General features: G+C 37.4%; 2 protein-coding genes across 3 annotated transcripts; both read left to right on the plus strand.

Annotated features, from left to right (window-relative positions):
- The first annotated feature begins 617 nt into the window (after positions 1–617).
- LOC108681759 lies at positions 618–4,928 on the plus strand. Its single transcript, XM_018170831.2, has 4 exons — positions 618–916; positions 1,246–1,323; positions 1,784–2,002; positions 2,759–4,928. The coding sequence occupies exons 1-4, from the start codon at positions 780–782 to the stop codon at positions 4,530–4,532; spliced, it is 2,208 nt and encodes a 735-aa protein (XP_018026320.1). The 5' UTR covers positions 618–779; the 3' UTR covers positions 4,533–4,928.
- A 2,819-nt stretch (positions 4,929–7,747) lies between these two features.
- On the plus strand, positions 7,748–23,608 carry LOC108681775 (sporulation-specific protein 15). 2 transcript variants are annotated; one of them, XM_018170852.2, is made up of 11 exons: positions 7,748–7,763; positions 14,451–14,786; positions 14,995–15,072; positions 15,391–15,510; positions 16,203–16,306; positions 16,797–17,272; positions 17,733–19,834; positions 20,038–20,337; positions 20,720–20,863; positions 21,222–21,731; positions 22,162–23,608. In XM_018170852.2, exons 2-11 carry the CDS (start codon positions 14,622–14,624, stop codon positions 22,603–22,605), a joined length of 4,443 nt encoding a protein of 1,480 aa, XP_018026341.1. In that variant the 5' UTR covers positions 7,748–7,763; positions 14,451–14,621; the 3' UTR covers positions 22,606–23,608. The 2 variants fall into 2 exon arrangements, with proteins under 2 accessions (XP_018026341.1, XP_018026340.1); XM_018170851.2 differs by lacking the exon at positions 7,748–7,763 and having other exon boundaries at positions 14,995–15,510.
- The last annotated feature ends 85 nt before the right edge of the window (positions 23,609–23,693 follow it).

A 23,693-nucleotide genomic window follows, 5' to 3' on the forward strand; every position in this document is an offset into this window, starting at 1 on the left:
GGACCCTGCGTATCCGAGTTCGTTATGACTCTTGATCATTTGATGAGCAAAATTATGTACGTTCATGCATCCATGAACCTATCTCGCATCCATTCTAATTTTTTTTATATTGAATTGTTACTAAAACATGTGCTAATTTGGATGTCCGTCGCAAGCTGGAGAAATTTTTATCTATACATAAATCGTAATTAAAGGCAGGGATCAAATATTAAATATTTTTTATGAACTTTCACAAATTACTAAGTAAGCTATTTTGTAAACATATCACAACTATAGCGTTCAATAAAAACTTAACTGATTATTAATCCAGTTTTAGACTTGGCGCGCCTCAAAAAGATTATTAAAATTGCATCCTATACTTATAGTTACCACTAACATTCCGCAGCTGTAGTCGAGCTTATATGTATGAATAAATCTATACAGTATTGAAAAAATTAATAAGTTTCGTTTTATTCCTACGACAAAAGTATAGATATTTTACATTTTTTATACCTGGTATGATTGAATTAGTACACACTGAACACGTACGTCTATTTGGAATTCAGAGATTAGGTCGCTCATTTGAGGAGGAAGTGTAAATCAGATAAAGAGCGAGGATCCTCTTGCTTTTTGACAGAATTAAAACGACTAATGTTAACGTGCATTTGTCATTTATTATGTGTCTCAATTCTTGAATTTCAAGTTTCATAATAATTGCTACGTTTAATTGCTAATTTAATGTCGGTCAAACTATTTTTATACAGAATTTTGAATAATTTTTTATGCTTGACTGAAAAGGAATGGAGCTTGATCCAGGCTTGGTTTGCTATAGCCATTGTTCAAAGGGACTGCTCATTGCGGCCCAGTTGCCAAACGTATGTCTACACTGCAACTCCCCGTTGCACACAGCCGCTTCCCTCCAAGACACGCCCTACAGGTGCAACTAATCAAATAACTTTTTTGTAGATTACTTATTTTAATGTTGTTCTCTATTGTTAAATGTTAACATAGCAACGCATCTTTGAGAGAATTCATTGCGTCCATAAAAAATTGTTCAAATAATTAATTTTGAGACCTTGATGCGTGATGTCTGATTTTATACTTCATTTTTTGCGGGCTTTGCGGCACGCCGTGTTACGAGATCAACCAATGTTTCAGAGCTTGGAGACGTGTATAATTTATCATAGTTTTGATCCTCTTGTATACCTTATTAAGTATTTTTTATCAGCCAGTAATTATCATTTGATATTTAATTATCATTTTCAGGCTGCCGTTCCCCTTCAGGCGCGCCTCGCAGAGTCCGTGTACACTCGTCATCAAACCTACAAGAGGAGATTTCCTGCAGTAAGTTCCTTGCTCTAACGGATCTTTAAAATTTTAATATTATATAGATAGTTTTATAAATGAATCTACCAACCGATGCAGAGGGTTTTCATGAACAATTTGAGCCTATTAACGTTTTAGTGCTGTTCAGAAAGCGCATTTTCTCATTTATGGAAAAAAAGGCGCTATTGTGCTCGTCATGTCCGTCCGTGACTCCACGTCACGGACGAACGAGAAAATGCGCTCTCTGTCACTCACTGCAGTGAGTATAGTAATATTTTTTATAATAGGGTTATAGAAGACTTGTTTTGACGTGACGGAGGTCACATGAGGAGCTTTACACTTTGTTAGAAGCCATCCTTACATCGTTGGAATAACTTTCAATTCATGAAAAAATATTAGTTCCAAAATAACTGTTGACGTTTTCGTGTACTACAAAGAACTGGTTGGCATACAACACTGATATATTGAAATTGAGCAGCGACTACGAGAGCGGCGACGATCTGCACATCGGCATAACGGACAGCGAGGGCTGCGTGCACGCATTCGGTGGTGACGGCCTGCAGAGTGAGACTAGCAACTCTTTTGACGGGTGCCTTGTGGTAAACATCCTTGAGGATCCCGATGATCCCGTGTGGCAGGAGTACTGGAACACTGCGCTCTCCAGCACCATTTCTTCTCACGACTGGTCCGAGCAGAGGTTAGTATTCAGTATAGCTAACTTTAATTCCAAAGACTGATCCGCTCAAAGGTCAGGCTACAGCACCATATATTCTCACGACTGGTCCGAACAGAGGTTAGTCTTCAATATGGCTAACTTTAATTCCGAAGACTGATCCGCTCAGAGGTCAGGCTACAGCAGTATTACTTCTCTTGATTGAAAAGCCGTTATTCCGTCAAAAGGCATAGGTTAGTCTTCAAGAGCCGTATACAATCAAAACTTGCCTAAGTACACGTAACGGCCGATTACTCGTCTATGATTGATGGGTGTAACTTTACAGACGAGGTTTAAGTTTAGAGGCCGCCAATGATTGGCCGACGGACCAACTATTTTTGATAGTATGGCCAAAGCGCCATAGTTTTCCACGACTGGTCCGAACAGAGATCAGTCTACATCGCATGGATGGTCATGATAAACAGGTTTTAACTGCTGTGCAAATTTTTCAAGTGAAGCAAAGCTCCCAGCCTTCTTCATGGGACTGCAAAAACAATCCTTGTTTCATTTTTATTCAATTAATTGTAATAGTTATGAAACTGGTAAAACTATTAAAATTTTGAACAAATACTAAACATATCAGAGTTTGTCGCCTTGATCGTTGTATACTGAAAAAACATAGTACTGAGAAATGTGTAGAAAACAAAATTGTACGTACCATTTTTTAGCAAATCTTCTAGTGTATTCCGTCTCTCTGATTTTAATCTGATGTTTTTCAAGCATTTGATATCTGTTTTTCAGTTACGACGAGTCAACGTACAACTGTTATTCGTTTGTTATCGAGTTCCTGCGGACTCTTGAGCCCCCAGCACTGAGTGGCTTCCCGCTGAGCAAAGTTTCGTTTTGTTCTTCATTTGTTGTGCCGCAGGCTTACGCAGCTGCCCGATATATCGCCCTCTACAGAGCTGTCCAGAAAGAAGGCTGCATTCCAGTGAAGACTCCAGCTAAGGAAAAAGTAAATGAAGAAATTATAGGACAAAATAAAGAGTCGTTACAATGTATGAAGCCAGTTCCAGAACAGGTCAAGGACGCAGAGAGGCGTCTTCAAGCGCTAAGTTTTAATCATGATGTTGAAAAAGTTCAATCGGAAAATCTCGGTATGCTCAGCTGTCAGGAAAATAATTTTTTAAATCGTCGATATGATGTTGGATGCAGTGCCTTGAATCAGGTCGGAATTAGTAATTGTCTTGATGATTCCGGTGGTGAATCTGAAATTGAGAGTAGAGTGAGCCAAGTGATAGAAGACTTGCTGGAAAATCGTCGTGTCATGCAATCGCGACGATATCTAACCCACTACGCCGACGATATTAAACAAGATCTGCGGTCTGTGGTTCCTCCGAAGAGAAGGAGTCCAAAATCCTTCGTTCCTCAGTCCCATCTTAAAGAGATTCCATCCTCGACTGTTCTATCTAACACTTCGTCTCATCTCTCCCCCAATATCACTAGCGAAAATTTCAGAAACAATTCTCAACCCAACAGCAACATTCCTTCTTTGCCGAGCAAAATTTCTCATTTTTCTAACAATACCAAATGTAATTACGAGAAGAATACGAAGAAACTCGTACTGAAAAAAAAATTATCTAAGACCCTTTACCCTGAAGTAAGTATTGTTCCCAAGGCTGACGCCGATCCTCGGCATTGTAATGCTGCAGCCGAGTTTATGCCTGAACCGGTAATAAAAATTGAAACTGATCGTAATTATAACTCTCATGTTATATCCAAGCCTCTTCCAAATTTGCCATCGACTTCATCTATTCCACCAATGTTGAAAAAAGAAACTATTTCGCTCCAAGTAAAAGGTGCCATCACCGAACTGAGAAGTGACGCAAATTCTAACGGCAATCAGATTAACAGAAACGGTATTTCTGTTCAACACGAAGACTTGTCAGGAGAAAACGTCACGTCTGTGGAAGTCGAAAGTGGAAGTTTCAGTGTCAGTACTCCTGCGAGTAAAGTTGTTGCCTATAACGACTGGCTCGCAGAGGCACCAGCTTCAGAGCTATCAGCTGGAGAGTTCGTATCCAGCATTGTGCCAGCAGTGCTGGCCACCAGCAAATGGTCCAGCACTGTTCTCGCTCGACGATCGTCTCCTGAGAATGAAATTTCATCCGACAGTGACAAAGCAGGCGTACATGACATGGCGTATCATGTTGAGCCAAATGACGGAAAACAGCCTGATGGCAGATGCAGTAAATTCGAGGCCAAAACAATTGGCGCTGCAGCGCAGCACGATCGCGCCTGCCGAGGTATAGTCGAACTTTGCTCCAGATTCGAAAAAAATACTTTTGAGACATTCGGCAAACCTAATCACCTTCCGAAATCGAGAAAGCCACTGAGAAGGGAGAAAACTTGGAGGTACGGAGAGGAACCTTGTCCTGAGAACTATGAGGGGAAACTGATGGGGAAAATCGATGTGACTAAAGGCTTCGACTGGGAGGTCTTGGGTCGGCCGAGTACGCTGTCTATGCCGGGTTACATTTACGAGGACGGGGTGCTGCCCGAAACGCGTTGCTAAATTTAATGTTATTTCGTTGCAAGTTGTTTTCAAGACAACCGCAAAACATTTTGATTTCAAGATTCTGTTTTTAAATCATCTAGGCAAATTTCTCTGTTCCATATCTGAAAATTCTGATATTATTTCAAATAGTAATAAATTCTGTCATGTGTATTCCTGTCTTATGACTTACAAAACAATTAATATTATAAATAATATAGCAGTTTGTTCATAAATCACGTTAAAGATTCCCAATGACTGTACGTGATTAATCAATTACTGTACTTTATTTTGCCTGTATTCTATAATACCTAATTAATTACCGTATTTTACTTGTTGATGAACGATCATGGTATCCCCAACGATCTTTGTTCGAATATTTGACCAGGCAATAAGTCCAGCAGCTATCTCAATCAATCGTCAGCTATGGAAAGATCGGGTTCCAAAAGCCGGATCCCTTGTGAATCAAGTCACAAAAAGTTCAAGAATCGGCAACAGCTCAGGCCATGGGCCTATTTCTTCAACGCCGACACTTCTATTCTATTTGATGGAGTGGCCTTCGCTACGAAAAACCTGAAGTGAGTGTTTCACGCGTTTGAGGCGGTAACTTCTGCCGACCCCACATTGGATGAAAATAGATGTTATGGCTCGTAATACATAATAGTTTGCGAAGCTTTGTAGCTAATCCTCGTGTTATAATTTTTACTTGAGAACAGGTTAAAAAAGATAATGGCTCAATTTATTTGTTAGGTTATCAAATGGTAATTCTGTCTTCTTGTTACTGTTCAATTACGGTACATATTTGCCCGTTAACTCTTTTCATGACATGTGGTTGACCCGATGTGACAGCATCTCTTGTAGCAAGATTTATTGCGACTTCCAATAAATGATATCGGCATTTGCGATTGTTTTCATTTCACCAAAAATTATGTTATTTTATATATGAAAAAAGCTCGTTTCTTTTAGAATAACATTTCACTTCACAGATTAAGGATTTGTTGTATTCCGTTATAGCGTGTAGGTAGAATATACGGCAAAGTTTTAGACTTTAGAGCCTGAAATTACCAAGTTAGTGCGAATAATATTTATGGAGAGACTGGATATTCCATATTGTCGGTGTCATGAAAATCACGCGTTCTAATATTTTGAATCAAACGCATTGCTCCACAATTGCATTTACAAAGATGAGTCTTGTATGCGAAAGTAGATGTTCATTTTCACGAACACCTCTAGATCTTCATTACTCATCTTTCTACTATAAATGAATAACATTGAGTGCTTTCAAGGTACAGTACTGTGCAAATTAGTTCGGACAATGGTTGAAATAACACAATTATTTGCCACATTGAAGTTTTGTTTGAAAAAACATACCAATGGTGCAAAATATTATATAATTAATAGCAGTCATGACCTACTCCTGCTTTCACAAGCATTTGAACACAATTTGGCATGTATTCGACCAAAGTTGAACACATTTTAGTCACTTGCTCATCATGATCCCAGGACCTAATTACAGCACAAATTAGCTTTGCCATTGTCGAACAGTCTTCTCTCAGGAGTCTTTGTTTGATTAGAGCCCATGAGTTTTCAATGGTCTGGAGAATTTCCAGGCCAGTATAAAATCTCCAGTCCACTTTCTTCAAAGAATGTGCGCATATTACGTGAAGTATGGCATGGTGCGTGATCCTGCTGAAAAAATGCCATCTCCATCAGGAAAGTCCCTTGTCATACTAGGAAGCAAATGACTCTCCAAAATAGCACTGTCCGAACTAATTTGCACAGTACTGTATAACAGGCAAACTGTGGTTCCGTGTATCTGACTGTAAACGTTTGTTCACATCCCACGGTGTTGATATTAATGAGAGGAGTCCGAATAAGTTTTTTCTTCTTTTCATGGTAAAAAATATTCCGCTAACAGAAATAATATATGATAATAAGGAATAAGCTTCTGAAAGGTTTAATTTGCATAATGGGGGAGGCAAATGAACTTCAATGCAGTTCGAAAAAAGACTCTTCGTTGCTGCATTTCTATATGTAAACCATTTATTTGTCTATGACTACTAAGGTTATTATTAATTTACGGTTATTTAGACGGGAAAACTGCGCAGTTTTGAAGCCGGCGGGATGACTGCACAGTTGCAGCGATATCTGTGTTACAAAGCATAGATTTCGATAATACTTGAACTAGTATATAATTAACCATGGATTTCGATGACCTGCGCAGATAAGTCGGAACGTGTAGACGGGTAGCACTGTTTCCCGTTTCAATTTGGGCACAGTTTCAATGATTCTGGCGACGATGGCTGACCTTCGGTAATGTTCTCGAGAATTTATTGCTCGCTGCGAAAATTTTTCTTGCATTTGGCAAGTAAAATTCAAGGACTATAGTAACAGGGACAAAAAAAAATGGAGACATGTGAGAGCTAGTAGAAAAATTCAAAGAAATCGATAGAAGCGCAAACAAAGAAACGATTGTAAAAAATACTAATTTTAGTAGTATTTACCGTAAATAATTGGGAAAAATTAATAAACATCTACAAGCCATCTCTCTGGTATTATGATTCCTTGCATTTCCTAAATGATCCCATCTTTTTAACAAGGCACAATGTCAAAATTGATCAAAATACTGCCTCCTCCATGGCGAGATCGCGCAAAACTGAGCAAACTACACAGATAAGTCGGCACGACCGGCACCATGGTTGTACAAATACAATATATTGGTTCAACCATGAGTCGACTCATGGTTCAACCATGAGTCGGCACCGTGTGGACGCTCTAAAAATTGCAACGATTTCATTCCGACTCAAAACTGCGCAGAATGTCGTTGTGTAAAACTGAGCGTGAGGACCGGCCTTTACCTAATTTTTACCTGACATTCAATAAATCGTATTACCTAACAAAATTTTACGAGTATCCTTTCACGCCTAGTCACCGACGGCGGTTGATGCATCCAATACCCAAGGGTTCACTATTAAACGGAAAGTTACAGCAAGACGAGTTCCAATGATAATTATTTCATCAATTTACGTTAGAGTCGAGTAATACACAGCGCACTTAAAACAGCACATCAGCCGATCAGCGAGACGTGAACTCCTTGAAATCAAGTGACGTATGACGTCACATATGACGTCCTAATTAAGCCAGCGGCAGCGTTGATAGCTAGTTGATACGAAAAGTTGCACTTGCAACTGCAAGACGTCGAACATTCGAACTGTCGAACATTGAGTGGTGGTGAAATCATGGTGCAGCCGTGTAAGTTCGATAACGGCACATTCTTGTCCTTATCCATTCTGTACAAAATACTATTAGGTATGCAGAAAAAACTTAATCAGATATAAAATCAATCATAGTTATTTAATGGAATCAAATTATTAAGCTACCTACTCCTGCTAGTGGCTGCTACGGTACAATTAGAACGTGATTGGTGTTCGGAGATGTCTTTGCTTAGACAGATCTGGAAGCCGGCTGAAAGTCCGAAACGAAACTAGGCTACATAACATGATGTGTTTAGTAGCTACGTAATAATTAGTGCCAATAACTTGAAATGTGTCATACCGTCATTTAATTTAAATTTGTAAAAGTCATAGCTTCTTCTGACGCAAATAGCTGAAAGTGTCTCAAAAACGTGGAAAATCAGCCCTAGCTACTACTACTAGGCCATAGCATGATAGTAAAAAAATCATAGCATAGCGGCTAAGCGGCATAAAGCCCGGCATTATGCCGATTGCCGACATAGCCTGATAACTGAAATAATCAAAATGCCATTACCTATGAATATGATTAAATCAATAAAATTTGGCATGTAAATTGCTATTGAATTAATTGAAACAATCAATTTTAAGAACTGGATTATTCTAAAACATTTTAGTTACTAGGTACTTAGGAGTCTAGGAATACTTGTTGGAACTTGTAACATTGATAATAGGCTAAATTGCTATAATCTGTTTGAATTTGAATTGAGTTATTTGAGTAGGTATTATATTTATGATCAGTATTGACAGTCTTTTTATTGACGTTATTTGACGGCATTAGGTTTAGATGGACACTGGCAAGTGGCTTGGAAAATATCTAGTATCATTTGTCATTTCCATGACTGGAGCTCTCCCTGCATTTTTGGGAGCTGCTACAGGTCTGCTAGTGCTAGTGCTATTATGATATTTGATTGGTAGACAAATTATATCATTGTTGAAAAACTGCACTGTCTGCACTTAGCACAACTGAGTTGCAAGATTCTAGGCTAAGTGGATGGAAAAATAGATCACGCAATGTTTTGGGCCACAAGATTACACAAGCATCCTAAAGTTTGGGAATTCCAACCTGGAGTCTGCACTCAGACCGGCAGTGGCAGGGTAGAATTCTGGGAATGTGGGTTCCTGTATTCAAGATTGATCCAGTGTAGTAGCATGATCATTTCCAAAATATTAGCCAAATATAAGGTAAAATTCAATTAAACATTTTTGATCCAATTCCAATCTAATATGATATGTGCAATAAATTGTGCATTATGTGCACAGTGCACAAGCTTATGCTAATATATTGCCCCTTCCAGTTCCAGTCCCAAATTCCTCTCTGGTCAGTCTGGTGGACTGTAGACTGCAATACCTCATTGATCATATTAGAACAAATTTCCATTCAGGTTTTCCATTTATAAGCTTCTCAGAATTTGTTTATTACAACACTTCTCTTTAACTTCACTTCTTGTTTGTTTGTCTGTCTGTCTGACTGCTACAAATCTTATAATCAAAATTTAACACACTTCTACTTATCCTATTGATCTGAAATTTTGCACACTTGCATAAAGTCGGAGACAATCCAAGAATAAAATGTCAAAATAAATGATGTAAAAAAAATTTTTTTCTAATATTAAAAAATTGAAAAAATAATTTTGTCAGCTACAAATCTTATAGCCTAACTGATATAGGCCTATGACACACTTTTACCTGTCCAATTGATCTGAAATTTTGCACACTTGTGTGAAGTTGGTGGCAATGCATGAATCAATTGACAGAATAAATAATTTAAAAAAAATTATAAATAAACAAATTAAAAATTAACTTTTTTTAATATCCGAAAATAAAATGAGAAATTCATTGTACATCTTTAACATTGGAGACACTGGATTCTTTAGAAGTGTTGTCTTTAAAAAGTAATTTTTAAATGTATATTATTTGACAACACTTCTCTTTAACTTCACTTCTTGTCTGTTTGTTTGTCTGCCTGCTAGACTGCTGCAAATCTTATAATTGATATTTAACACACTTCTATCTCTCCAATTGATCTGAAACTTTGCACACTTGCGTAAAGTTGGAGACAATGCATGAATAAATTGACAGAATAATAATTTTGAAAAAAAAAAAAATTTACATTAAGAAAATTAAAAAAATAATTTTGTCTGCTACTTAACTTATAATCAATATTTAACACACTTCTACCTGTCCAATCCATCTGAAATTTTGCACACTTGCGTAAAGTCATAGACAATGCATAACTGATAGTACCGTATATGTATTTATTGACAGAATAAATAATTTTGAAAATTTTAACTATTCTAATTACAAAAAAAAAAAATAAAATATAATTTTTTAATATATGAAAATAAAATTAGAAATTCATTGTACATGTGTAACATCTGAGACACTGGATTCTTTAAAAGTGTTGTCTCTAAAAAGTATTTTTTAAACGCATATTATTTACAACACTTCTCATTAACTTCACTTCTTATTTGTTTGTTTCAAATTGTTTGTCTGTCTGCTACAAATATTATAATCAATAATTAACACACTTCTGCCTCTCCAATTGATCTGAAAATTTGCACACTGGTGTCAAGTTGGAGACAATGCATTAATCAATAGACAGAATAAATAATTTTGAAAGTTTGAAAAATTTTATTTTTGATATTTAAAAATATATATTTGACTGTTACATAACTTATAATCAATATTTAACACATTTCTACCTCTCCAATTGATCAGAAATTTTGCACACTTGCATAAAGTTGGAGACAATGCATGTATTAATTGACAGAATGAATAATTTTGAAAAATTAACATTTTTTAATTTTGAAAATTAAATTGAAAATTAATTTTTTTATATTTCATAATGAAAATAGAAATTCATTGCCTATGTTTTACACCAGAGACACTGGATTCTTCAGAAGTGTTGTCTTTAAAAAGTAATTTCTAAACGCATTTTTTTTACAATTGGTAGGCTAAATGCCAATGATTAGCACCTGCCATGGGTGCCTCATTTCCATGCAGAAGTTTATCAATTTGAAACTAATATTGACCTAATTACCAGTAAAGCTACAAAGCTATTTATTTATTATAGACTTCTGTAAATATTTATTATGTCCACTTGGTTTCCACAGCTGCCAGACAAAGAATGTAGAAAAAGTCAACCTGTGTATCTGTATATTTCAGTATTGGCCAAATTTGTCAAAACTGACCATAATTTATTTTACCCATTCAACCATGATTTCCCAAAGATTTTCTTAGCCAATTCATATGAGCAACATGTTTTAGTTGTAAAATTTATTTTTATATAAATTTGCAAAAAATTACCTGTGAAAAGCATGTGCACCAGCAATTTATGTTGACATCTTCTCAAGCAGAGGAAAAATGTAGCAATAAGACTTTCTATTTACTATTAATAAATGAGTCAACTTCAGTCAAGTGTAGTAGGAAAGATTTGGACGCATATTTTTATCCAATTTTTAGTTGTGAGCAGACTCACATTGTTGACAGTTATGGTTTATAAAAGTAAAACAATCAATAAAAATAAATGGCACCAGTTTATCCAAAATATTTCTAAACTTGAAGAACTAGATGGTTGCTACTTGACCATTGATTATGATAACTAAACAATGCAATCTATTTCGAGTGGCTATTTTCTGATTTTATAACCTACCATCAAAATGGGTAAAAGGGGACAGGCAGGGTAAATTGGAACAGTCATCCCACTTTTTGTAGAAATGTTGTAGCAGCTAAACTAATTTAAATATATTGCAAAACTAAAAATAGTGGCATAAACTTCAACATTTTTACTATCTCCGAAAAGCTGCTAAAAGTGGGAAAAGTGAGATTTTGGAAAAGTACCTCTGCTAAGGTCTGTAGCAAAAAAATATTCACCGTATTAAAAAGTTTTACTTACATAAAAGTTGCACACAGGTTTTGGACATTTCTGCAAGACTAGGTAATGATTGACACCCAACTGGGGTAATATTGGGACCCCCGAGGCCCGAGGTAATATGGGCCACCCATAAAAACGCATTTACAGCAGAAGGCTCAGGTTAAGTGAAGGCTCAGGTTAACTAAAAAATTGCACTTGATGAAATATTGATGCATAACTATGATTTATTTCTTTAAAAAAATTGATTTTTATCATTAAAATATTCCTTTTTCAAGTGTGATTTTTTATTATCATTATTTTTGTTACAATGATTTAAATTAACCCAATTAAGATGGTTAGAAATTATAAGCCTCATCACGTAAGCTTGTGGAGGAAAACTTACATGCTTAGTGATATGAATTTAGCTGTGGAAAAGGTGTGTCAATGGCATGACCATTAGAGATGCAGCGCAGCTGCCTAAGGTGCCTCGGAATACGCTGCATAGATACTTTAGCAAACGCAGGACTGCTGGAAATCCATGTAATGACTTCCTTCATGTCGGGCACCAAATTGCACTTCTTGCACATGAGGAAAAGCCATTTCCCATTACTTTGCTGTTCTGACGAACTGGGGTTGTCCTCTGACCCACCTTGAGATCCAAATGACTGTAAAAAACTTCTTGAATAAGAGTGGCAGGAAGGTTACCTGCTTCAAAAACAATCTGCCAGGCATCGACTGGGTTAATAATTTTAATACCCGGTACAGGCACTTGCTCTCTAGGAGAGCGTGTCAGAATTTCAACAAGAAGAGGGCAGAGATCTCAGTTGAAGTTGTGAGCAAGTTGTCAGCAAGTCCACTTGGCAGGGAGCGCTTACTCAGGAAACTTTGCACAGGGACCATGCAAGAGTATATTGAAAATATGAGGGAGTTGGTCTCTGATTCCCTGCTGAATAAACTCCAACAAATCTGCTCACCACCCACTGAAGTGGATAATGCACCCAAACAAAGGAAAGCCATCAAGCTTACTCCTGTGAAGTTGAACACAGGGCCAAGGGCCAGCACTTCAGGCTCAGCAACAACACCAGTGCCAAAGAAGCAGACAGCAAATGTGAGGAAATCATTAGTTAATAAAAAATGCAAATGATGAGAAGGAGGTTAAATCAAATGATGAAACTGTCCTTGCTATTGCTCAAGAGATGGCCCATTTTCAAGATGAGATGCAGGAACCTGAGGACATCTCTAACATCAGCTTGAAGGAAGATGGTTTTATCCCTGTAAGGTTAAACTTAGAGGAAAGGGTACAACAGGAGAAATTTTATGTTGCTTGCATCAGAGAACAACCACAAGATGACTACAATGTCATCATGGTTCAATTCTTGAGGAAGAGCACCGACACAAAATGGCCTGACATGGCTGTTGTTGGATGAGAGAACATCAGGCTTAATCTAACCTTCCTCAGCACAAAGCGTGGGAAGCACGTTTTCAGTAACGTCGTGCTTAGCAAGTTGGCCAATAGTAGATTTGGTTAGATGTAATCTATACAACCAAGAAGTAACCACAACAGTTTAGTTTTAAGTTAAAATACTGTATATATATTAAGTGCAAGCATTACTGTATGAAAAGGAAATTTGTTTAATAGTGTTAGATATAGAACAGAAAAAATAGTTTTTGTTAATAGAAATGTAAGCAGTAATATTACATAAATAAAGGAAAATCTAGTAAAAATCATATAAAATGTCCTCTATAATACATCTAAATCATCTACAAGGGGAGAGGAGGACTTTAGAGTACTGCTGGTAATAGGTGAGTACACTCTGCACATTTGAAATAAATTGAAATTAAGTTTTATTTAAAGTGTCCTGGATTACCCCAATCCCAAGGATAATTCAGGACTTTTTTGCATCTGGCACCTTACGAATAGCATATGGAATATTTTTGGAGATGCTCAACCATAGCCCTTGCAAAGATGTTTAAAATAACCCAAACTTGTTAGTGAAATGTTTTCATGGTAAGTTATTAACACAAAATGCTCTAAACCATCCCATGTTACCCAGTTTGATGGTAGTTATTCAGCTATGCCATAGTTGGCTAGGTGAATGTTTTATGGATTTGTCTAATGTAAAATTGGGTCTAAGGAGCCAACATCTCATGCAGTTTTCTCAAAACAAAATCAATTATTTCATTTTGCTAAACAGTTGTACAGGATAATCTGATTAATTATATGCAATTGTTTAACAACATGTATCAACCTTGCTCACTTGTCTGAAGACTGGGATTCATCAACTGAGACCAGCCTATAACAACAGCAATTAATGTAATGGCAACACTCAACATGTTAATAAAGCAATGCCACATAGGGATGTAGACATTGTCTTTTGCCTGTTGTCAGCCATTTGAATGTAGTTCAAGTTATTTTTGAGCAATACCAGAATTTTATATGGTGTGTATATCCAGTTCTTAACTTCTTAATCTAAAAAGTCAATAATTACATGGATTGATTAAATGACTTGTGAAAAAAATGTAGTGTGTGACAATCCATGTAGATTAAATTAATTTTGTAGTGTCATGCAAATTAACCAATAAAAGAAATTCCTGTGCATTTGCAACATTTTTTCTCTTGTAGCTACAAGTTTGCTAACTCATTCCCGATCTACTGAATTATGTTTATTCTCCAAGCCTTCTATGCTAGATTTTCAGAGTATTGTGGGATTTTTTTTAGCATTTATTTGATTCTGATATTTGTGCCAATTAATGCTGTCTATACGTTTTTCAAGCTGTCTAACAACAAAAGTTGGATTATTGATGGTTTCATTTGTTTGGTTCCAATTTCAGTTTTAAATTGACATCAGCTATTCTATCAACATTATTGGACGATAGATAGCAAAGCAATCTTTTTTAGAGCAAGTTAATCATAATAGTTTCAAGTTTTACCTTGTGGTGACTCAAATATTTTAGTTTCTTGGTATTCTGAAATATTTTAGTTATTATTGCTTCACTTCAAGTATGTCTAACACTAAAGAAGAAATATCTTCAACTTTGAGCAATGAAGAATTTATACAGCAGCAAGTCAGCCCCAGCAATCAATTCCCTGATAAGTCACTGCAAACATTAAATGGCATGGCTGATCATGGAGCAAGTCTCACTCAAGCTGAAGAAAACCTGATGATGGTAAGCAATGTGCATAATTAGCTACTTTGTCATAGCATATAATTCGAATTAAAATGAAAAGATCTTATGTGTTTTGTTTTTAATTAAGATGGAAAAGTGATTCATATCATCATGAATTTTAATAGATATATTGTTGATAATTATATTGTTCAATAATGTGTCACATTTGTTTGTCCTCATACCTTTACATATTAATTTCATCTTGCAGAGTGACTCTGAAGAATCGCTTATGTCTACAATTCCTGCCATGGACTCAATGGACATTGATTTGAAAGAAGAAAAGCTGGTGAGAAATGGTTTAACTGAGATAACCACCATGTTGGATAGCACTAATTTTCATCATCATGCTGATGGAGATTCTGGTGAACTTACTCCAAGTTCACCTAATACATCTCTGCTGTCAACTGAGAATACGGCATGCTTTCCACCTTTTGAATTATTTAGTTCTCCATTGGCTGCATCCTCTCCTGATCAAAATTCACCATTTTTCATTTTTTCTGATGAAGCAAAAAAAACCCTGCCCACCAGAAGAAAAATGTTAGAATTGACCGCCTGTTTGCGTGCCAACTCTCATGTGTGTAACCAAGCATATGCAATCATGCAGGATTGGGAGACAACACTTCAGGATAAAGAGAACCAGTTCTTGCAGGCTAATGCTTTGGCTAAAAAGTATGCAAGTCTTCTCAAGAGTTCTGAAGAACATGCCCATGAGTTGGAAATAAAGGTTGGTACTATAGATTTGAAATGTGAGACTGTTATATTTACTTGCAAGAGTTTTTAATAATATATGAAATCAGATAACTTAGGTCCTGTCAGTCACAAAAGGATTAACTGGAGAATTAATGATCTTTTCATTGATACAGGATAGGTTCAATTGCTTCTAGTCTCATTTTCCATTCACAACCCACTCGAGAAATTAAAACTCAAGTTTCTGTGGATCATGATTAAGAACTTTAAAATAGTCTAAGCACATGAGGTGCTAATGGGTTTTACCAAATTGTTATATCATCCTTTAACCTTGCTGCACCTATCTTGTCGACTACAGTTTTATCCAAATATTCTGAACACTACCTACCGAAGACATAGATGTTCATTAAGTGACCATTAGAATTTGATTGCTCATGCAATGATTTCATATCTGCTCTTTTATATTTTTTGTCTAATTCGTGATATTCAGATTGCACTTTTCAAAAATGCTAAGCTATTAATATTAAAGTATAAAGTATATAAAGTAATATTTACACATTATATAAATGAATGTGTTGCTGTTACCTGACATATGTGTTGTTGTTACCAGGCATATATAATTGTTTTCATATGCTTCTCTCCAATATATTCTGCATATGGGTGAATTTACCACTACTGTAACTAGAATAGGCGGGGGTTGGCTGAAATATAATGCAATTATTTTGGCAGCTCAAGGAATTGGAAATATCCTATATGAATTTGGAAAAAGACCGTCACCGGGATCGCTCCAAACATTCTCATGAGATACTTGAAATGAAGAATAGACTCGAAAGGTAAGTGATGAATGTTCGGCATGTTGATGATGATCGGCAAGGAGGCCGGGCGGTTAAGCACAGCAGAATTGTAGCAGTGAGTTGCGAGTTCAGTTCAAGACCGCGAAATGCTGTGAATGTTCTGCAATGTTAAGAATCGGCGACAGGCCTACGGCCTAATAAACGCTGAAACCGCTATGTGCGTATGATAAATAAAATTGCTTTTACAAAGCTCCATTTGAATGTATTTTGGTGATGCATTGTTGTTGAAACTGTGTTTCACGTGCATCTCAAGATAACGTGTTTTGCTGTTTGCAACATGTTAGCCATAATTCTCAGAAGGCAATATTTAAAATGATTTTTGTATATATGTATTTGAATGCTAATTGTGAATGAGAGTTTTAGGCTTTTATTAAAAATGTCCGACAAGCCTCATTTTCATCTATGGCCAAAGTTTATCATTTACAATTCCACTTTTTAGTTGTGATCTTACAAGCAATTTCTGTCTCAGCTCTGACAAAGAGCAGCAACAACTTGCATGCAAGCTTGAGAAGAAAGAAAAGTTGACCCAGTCCCTGCAGAAGAAACAGACGGAGATGTTCCATTTGAACTTCGAACTCTGTGAATCGAACGAAAAGTTGAATGCACGCATCAAGTTGCTGGAGAGGAACAAGAAAGAACTGGAGCAACAGAAGCTAAACCTCGTTTCTGCGTGCGAAGAACTCTACACTGCCAATGCTGAGCTCATTGACCGCTTAGACTCACTGGCTGGTCAAGAAGAACAGCGTAATCGCACCAGCGAGTGTTTATGTTCGGACAACTCCTCAACACTAGCAATGACCAGCCAGTTGGAGCTGATGGAAGCACGACTCAAGGAGGCTCTTCAGGAAAGGGACGCTCTTGTCATCCGAAATGCAGAATTACTAGCCGGTCTTCCTTCGGATTCCCCCAGCCTGAACAGGGGTCAATGTTTGGACTTCGATTGTGGTATGTAAACTGCGTCACTCGTAAAATTTATTTTTATTTAGTAAAATTCTCAGTATACATACAAAGAACCCAGATAAAAGGTCTCAGTTAAGCTGTATTATGCTTGAATTTTACCAAAACTATACATTAATTTTTTGAAAAAATTGATCTTAATTTCCGATTATTATGATCGAAATTGTAGGGGTTAAATTGGTCTTAGATTCACTATTAACCTACTGTTGTATGCTCACGTTTTTAACGAGTGCGTGAATCAGCACCTGAATAATCACTAATTGTCAGTCTCGACTTAAGAAATGACTACGATTAAATTTTTCTTCAGATTTTATCTCAGATTTTCGTTATGCTGTTACGAATTATCGTTCCTAAATCGACTATTTCTTGCATTACACTCCCATCATTTCATATTTTTAATCTTTGTGAAAAAATTTTATGCCGTCCTTATCAGAAGTCATGTTTTCAGATAACGGATTACCAACTCCGCCCCCCGACCAATTAGCCAGCTTACCTTCTACGGGCAGCTCTGTGGAGCTGTCCCTAACCGAAAGCGACCTTGTGCACGACATTCCTGTGAATGAAGAGATCTTCGTCACAGGTGACCCTGGTACCCCAGCAAAAGTGACTGTTGAATCTGTGCCTGAAGATGGACCTTACGACTTCCCGAAAGAAAGAGATTCTATTAGTTTACGAGAATCTGGAACTGAACAAGATTCTCATGAAGACGAGATGAGTGGCTTACCTGAAAGCGACACCAATTTATCTCTTGAGAGAATCGTAGACTGTCATGAACATTGTAATCAAAATGCTTTAGCACATTCTGCAACGATGCTCTCAACGGTTGATGCAATTCAAAGTGTGGCCATCGAAAGCGCTTATGTTGTGCAGTCCATGAAAGAAGACGTGAAGCTTACATTAAAATCATATAATGAGTATCGCTCGATCGCCCAAACTCTTGCTCAAAACTTGCGTGAAACTTCCATTAAATGCGAGGCCGCTAATTCCGAGGTGAAAGATCTTACCCGTGAACTAAATCTGTCATTGCACAGAGAGAAGCTTTTGCTAGAGAAGCAGTCAGAGCTTTCTAATGAAGTCTTACAGGTTCAGGAAGACATGAAGAATTTAACGGAATTTTTCGCTGAGGTAAAGAACTCAATCTCAAGGTCAAAGTCTCTGTTTAGTTCTCAGGAAACTCGCAACGAACAAATGTATCGCTCAAAAGTACTTGTTGAAAATTCAAATGAATTGTTGCTTACGAAATTGAATACTTTGGAAGAGCTTCTCGCCGAGTTTAAGAACGAAAAGACGTCAGTGATGGCCATTCTTGAGCAAATCACCGACTCATCTGCTGGAACGGAGTGTGTGCTTTCTCTGGCCCAACATGCTTTTACGCGTCACCGTAAGGCTCTTGAAGATCTTGAAGCTTGCCAAGCAGAAAAGAATGCATTTGCAGAGGAAAAAAATTGCATTCAGCAACGTTTTGACGAAGCTATGGAAATTGGTGATCTGGAACGACAAGCGTTAATGCAGAATATTGCTCGCTTGGAAAAAGAGAAAAATACTGAGAAAGAATTGATGAAGAACAGTGAACTGAGGTTAAAGGAGGAACTAGAAGACTCAAAAACCAAATTATCAGAAGCTGCACAGGAACAGAAGGAACTGCAAGAAAATTGTCGATTGGTTCAGGAAAATCTGGTTAAAGAATTGGATCACGCAAGATCGGGATTGGAGCAAGCAAAAGTTGAAATTGAAATGAAAGTGCTGGCATTACAAGGTGACATCAATCGTCTTAATACAGAAAAAAATGAGGCATTGCTTCGTAGTGACGAGATGAATAAAAAAATGGAAGTACTTCTGGACGTGGAGCGCAAGGAGAAGAAAAAAGCACTGGAAATTAATGCGTTCTTCAGAGATGAAATACGGAACCTACTGAAAGAGGTGAAATCTATCCAGGCGAACGTCCAAGCAGATCGAAATTATGTCACCATTCTGCCCAAGGATGAGGACTTGAAACGCACAAATATTGAAAATATTCCCTCCATCCATGGAAAAGAGGGCAATGATTCTCTCCAGGACTTGTCACAAAAGCGTGATGGTATAAATTCGCCTCGCAGTGAAATCCGTGAGTGTGAAATTCTGGATGATCATAAAAAAAGCGTCAAAAATACTGACAGCCCTAATACCTTGAAAAGTGATGAAGAAAATCATGAAAAAGTCGACTTGAAATGTGACTCTACCGATATTAAGAGCTCAACAATTTCTCACAACCTGGACATGAAACAAGATGAAGAAAAAATTTCACACAATTCTGAGGAAACAAACTCCATTGAATACGAGCGACTCCAATGCATTTCAACAAATGAAAGTGAATCAGATCTTTCGGTTGTCAAGGAATTGCAAGTATGGGTACAGAAGTTCGTCGCATTATTTAAAGAGAAAGAAGAGGACATGAAAGGGTTGAGCGAGAAACTGCAACGTGCGATCGCAGCTGGTGAAGACTTCAGTGGAAGATTAAGACAGTCTGAAATGGATCTTTTTGCCATGGGCGAATCTGTGAAATCGCTTCAGGTGAGTTGAAATTCTTTGAGCTTCACGTTTTCACCCTTCTTCACAAAAACCACAAGCGATTCATTTTAAATCACTTGGTATCGTTGAACAACAAAAACAAGGTTTACTAAATCATCACAATTGTAACCTATATAATTGATGTACGACAAATTGCCTGATCGAGTAGTTTTCTTATGTAAGTTAACTGATGTTTAATTTTGCAGGATAAAGTTCAACTCTTGGAGGACGAAAAAAATGCCCAAGTAACTGAACGCTCGTCATTTGAAGCCAGCCTCCAGCTGAAGAATCTCGAATGCATTCATCTGACTCGGGATCTCGAGGAAAAAGCTTCGCTCGTTGAAGAGCTCCAAGGTCTGCTCCAAGAAGTGAAGAGCAACGAACAGCGCAGCGCGCAGCTGCTCGATATGAAGACAGAGGCTATGGAGTCGCTGGCAAAAACCTTACAGGACGTTGAACAGATGCGAGATTTGCTGGTGGATGACGTAGCACGGAAGGATAAGAAGGTTAGTTTCTTTAAATTTCTTGCTTGGTGACATTGCTGCACCTTTGTTCCATTGTTCTGGAGCCCGAGGTCCAGAAAAAATTTTTCATACGTATAACAATGTCAAGCTCTCACTTCATGTCATGCAACAAGAATGGCGCTAAAAACATCGCCTCTGACCTTGTAATAAAAATGATGATAAAGTATAATATCAAGATTGCAACCAAAATGATTCTGAACTAACTGTTATTCCTGTAGTAAAAAAAACAAAAGTATCAATTTTGGTCCTGCATGAAGAATCATGCGAAATTATCGCCCCTTACCTAGCAGTTAGAACGACGCTAAAACATCACCTTTTGTCCTGCAATTAGAGAGATGCTAAAGTATTTGCTATGTTCCTGCAGTTGGCAAAGGTGTCCAAGCTGCTGAGGCAATACAGAGAAAACCTACGGCTTCTCAAGGTGCGATTCATGGTGATGGCTAAGAAAGTGTCGAACCTGGAAAGGCTCAACAAAACGAAAGAATGCGACACAGCGGCGCATTTGCAGGCAAGCTTAAATTTACAATTTACTTTAGTTTTTACGTTTATTCTATTCTTTACTCGAACTCGGGTCGTTTTGAAAATATTGTATTACTTTAAAAACGTTCGAAAAGTGTACTTTCTTATGTACATTTTTTTTTAATTTCCCATGTCTTTGATTATTATTTCCGTAAGAAAAAATGCCGCACTCGATTAACTCTTTGATTATGTTTGGCACTGATTTTCGCTTCGTATCAGAGATCTGTCAATACCGTCATTGTTGTTTCCTCGCATGTATCAGATCTAAACTCAACCTTGTTTTTTATAAAGAAAATCTCTCTATTGGTCACCTGTCTACGAGGATTGAACGACATCTCCCTTTTCAGATGAGAAAGCGAGATTCTCCGCTAACGGACAATTTCGCTGCGCCTAATAATAAAAACGTGACGAATATCCCAAGCCAAAGTGACAGTGCTGAAGTTCATACCGCAGGCTTGTTGCTTGATCGTACCTCGTCGACCAAGAAAAGTTACGGAACGAATGTGCCCCAAAATACAGCCGTAGCTTCAGTGAACGAGCCGCTTGCTGCCTTTCATCTCGTAGTCAAAGACACGAAGATGGCCGAAGTCGCAACGAATGTTTTGCAGCGTGACTTGTCGAACGTGTCAGTGAAACTTAACCATCCGACCTCATTAAAGAATGATCACGATAATTCGTCTGATGATAGTTCTGTTATACCAGATTCTCAGTTCACCGAACCTCCTAAAATTGAATCTCTTCGCAACATATCGAACCTAATGCATGTGAAGAGACCAACACCTGCCACCAGCGATTCGTTGCACAAACGATACAAGAGAAGTAACTCAAAAGAAGAAGCCTCTCGCCAACTGCCAGCAGTAAGCATGAGCATGTATTTATTTTATTGATTTTATGGTATACGTAATTCAATATCAATATATGATGGGCTTAACTGAATTGGAAATTTTTTTTACAAGCTTGTTAATGTTTTGAAAAATATTGTTGTTCTATCTTTTGTCGCTGATTGTGCATGCATATCTGTAGATGAAAAGGAAGTTGGGATGACCGTGCTCCATAACCAGATCGCCAAACCGTTCCTTGCGCGTCTAAATCATGGCTAGGTAATGTATAACGCTCTGAATAATTAGGAATTTCAATATAAACATCCAGAATTCGGCTTCGAATTTTTTCATATTTTATGATCGAACACTGTTGTAAGGTGAGAGGTCTGTCATCAGTCCATTGCTTGTTTAGTATTCCCCTTGAATGCGATTATTCCATTATTAAATAAAATATCACTCTCCACAGAAACCATTAACTTTGCAGCACGACAACTCAGCCGCTCCGCACGAAGTCAGCTGGCGCCGCTCTAGACCCTCTGTGGAAGCCCACCACGCCACCCCAGTGATTTCAAACTCACGCCATTTGCCTTCTCGTCGACCGCAGCCTAGCGGAACGACAGACCGTAGCTCTGATACGAGATCTCCATTTCGGTTATCGGCTTTTCGTAATTCAAGCCGAGGACGAGCGACTGATTACGCCGAGAATCTCGACTCCGAGGGTGCAAATCGTCCAAATCACAATTCTCGTGCAAAAACTAACCGTCTATCCAAACAGTATTTTGAGAACAATCCCCTTGAAGAAACTTATGTCCCGGTAGTTGATTCAATTGGATCCGACGCGTCGGCTCAGGACAGAAATGCTTGCCTTGTAGGAGATGGTAGCGTGGGTACGGTGACCCATAGGCGTTAGAGCGAGCGTCAGATACTATCGTTAGTGGACTATGGCCACGGCCTTAAAATTGGAAGCTCTGCATCTGGTTGCGCTGCTTGTAGACTTAGTCGTTGTTACTTTATCAGATCTTCTGATTCACTAGTGGAAGAAACGTCGTTTCCAGTTGAAACCAAATCTCGTTACGTTGCTCTCCAGTCGAAAAAGCCGATTTGCTTGAAGTCGCTCTTACCATCAGTCACGAGTACATTGGGGTCATTAGCGGTGGTCTCGTGTGCTTTAATGTTGAAATTTATTTTAGCGTAGCTTTAAGTCGTTTCGGATTTATTCGTTATTGCCATTTTTTTGTGCTGGACAACGCTATTTTTGTATGTGTAAGCAGTTTTCAAGCTTTAGGAGATTTAAGTATTAAGGCTTTTTTCGAGCTAAGAAACTCAAATGCCTCGGTTGGCATATGTTGTTACTTTCTCCCTCAATGTTGGTCATTTCTCTTGTTACAACAACTAATATGGAATCTCTAAGTAGTTCAGTTAATTCATGAGTCATTTTATTTCTGTCATCCAGCTGAAGACATATTTTAGGCTTTTAATCCTCGCTTTGTTTTGCTTTCGAGGCGATTAATCAATAACCTCTCGTTTACTTATAAACTGAGTGAATGTGAGACTTGAGGCTTCGGCATTTTTTTCAACTGTTTAACTATGGACTTTTTATACTTAAACCAAACTATCTTTTGATAAAAATTCAAATCTTCTATCTTGCTTAGAACTTGAAAGAACTTATCTTCAAGATGACAGTTTATTGTTATTTTTCTCGACCTAATCTTAGTGACGCATTGAAAACTCAAGGTTTTATTTCCATTTAAGTTTTTACTTTTAACTTCAAACAACCGCCAATGTTAAATGATCGTCAAACTTTATCGACCAACCTCATTCCTATATTTATTATCTATTACATGTATCGAAATACTGATAGTTTTCTTACACTGTTTCTATTTCTTAAGCGTTCTTAGTAAATTATATTATACCATTGTGTGATGATCCTTGTTTAAAGAATGAATTTTTTGTTTAAAGTAATCGAGGTGAAACTTGAAAGTTGCATCTCTTTAGAGA

Source organism: Hyalella azteca, unplaced genomic scaffold (assembly GCF_000764305.2).
Source record: "Hyalella azteca isolate HAZT.00-mixed unplaced genomic scaffold, Hazt_2.0.2 contig15776, whole genome shotgun sequence".
NCBI lineage: Eukaryota > Metazoa > Arthropoda > Malacostraca > Amphipoda > Hyalellidae > Hyalella > Hyalella azteca.

Coding starts and splice junctions, on each gene's coding strand:
- LOC108681759 (XM_018170831.2), top strand. CDS start 780: ATGGAGCTTGATCCAGGCTTGGTTTGCTATAGCCATTGTTCAAAGGGA. Junction 1,324..1,783: donor ACAAGAGGAGATTTCCTGCA/GTAAGTTCCTTG, acceptor GAAATTGAGCAG/CGACTACGAGAGCGGCGACG. Junction 2,003..2,758: donor CACGACTGGTCCGAGCAGAG/GTTAGTATTCAG, acceptor TCTGTTTTTCAG/TTACGACGAGTCAACGTACA.
- LOC108681775 (XM_018170851.2), top strand. CDS start 14,622: ATGTCTAACACTAAAGAAGAAATATCTTCAACTTTGAGCAATGAAGAA. Junction 15,511..16,202: donor CCCATGAGTTGGAAATAAAG/GTTGGTACTATA, acceptor TTATTTTGGCAG/CTCAAGGAATTGGAAATATC. Junction 21,732..22,161: donor CCTCTCGCCAACTGCCAGCA/GTAAGCATGAGC, acceptor CACTCTCCACAG/AAACCATTAACTTTGCAGCA.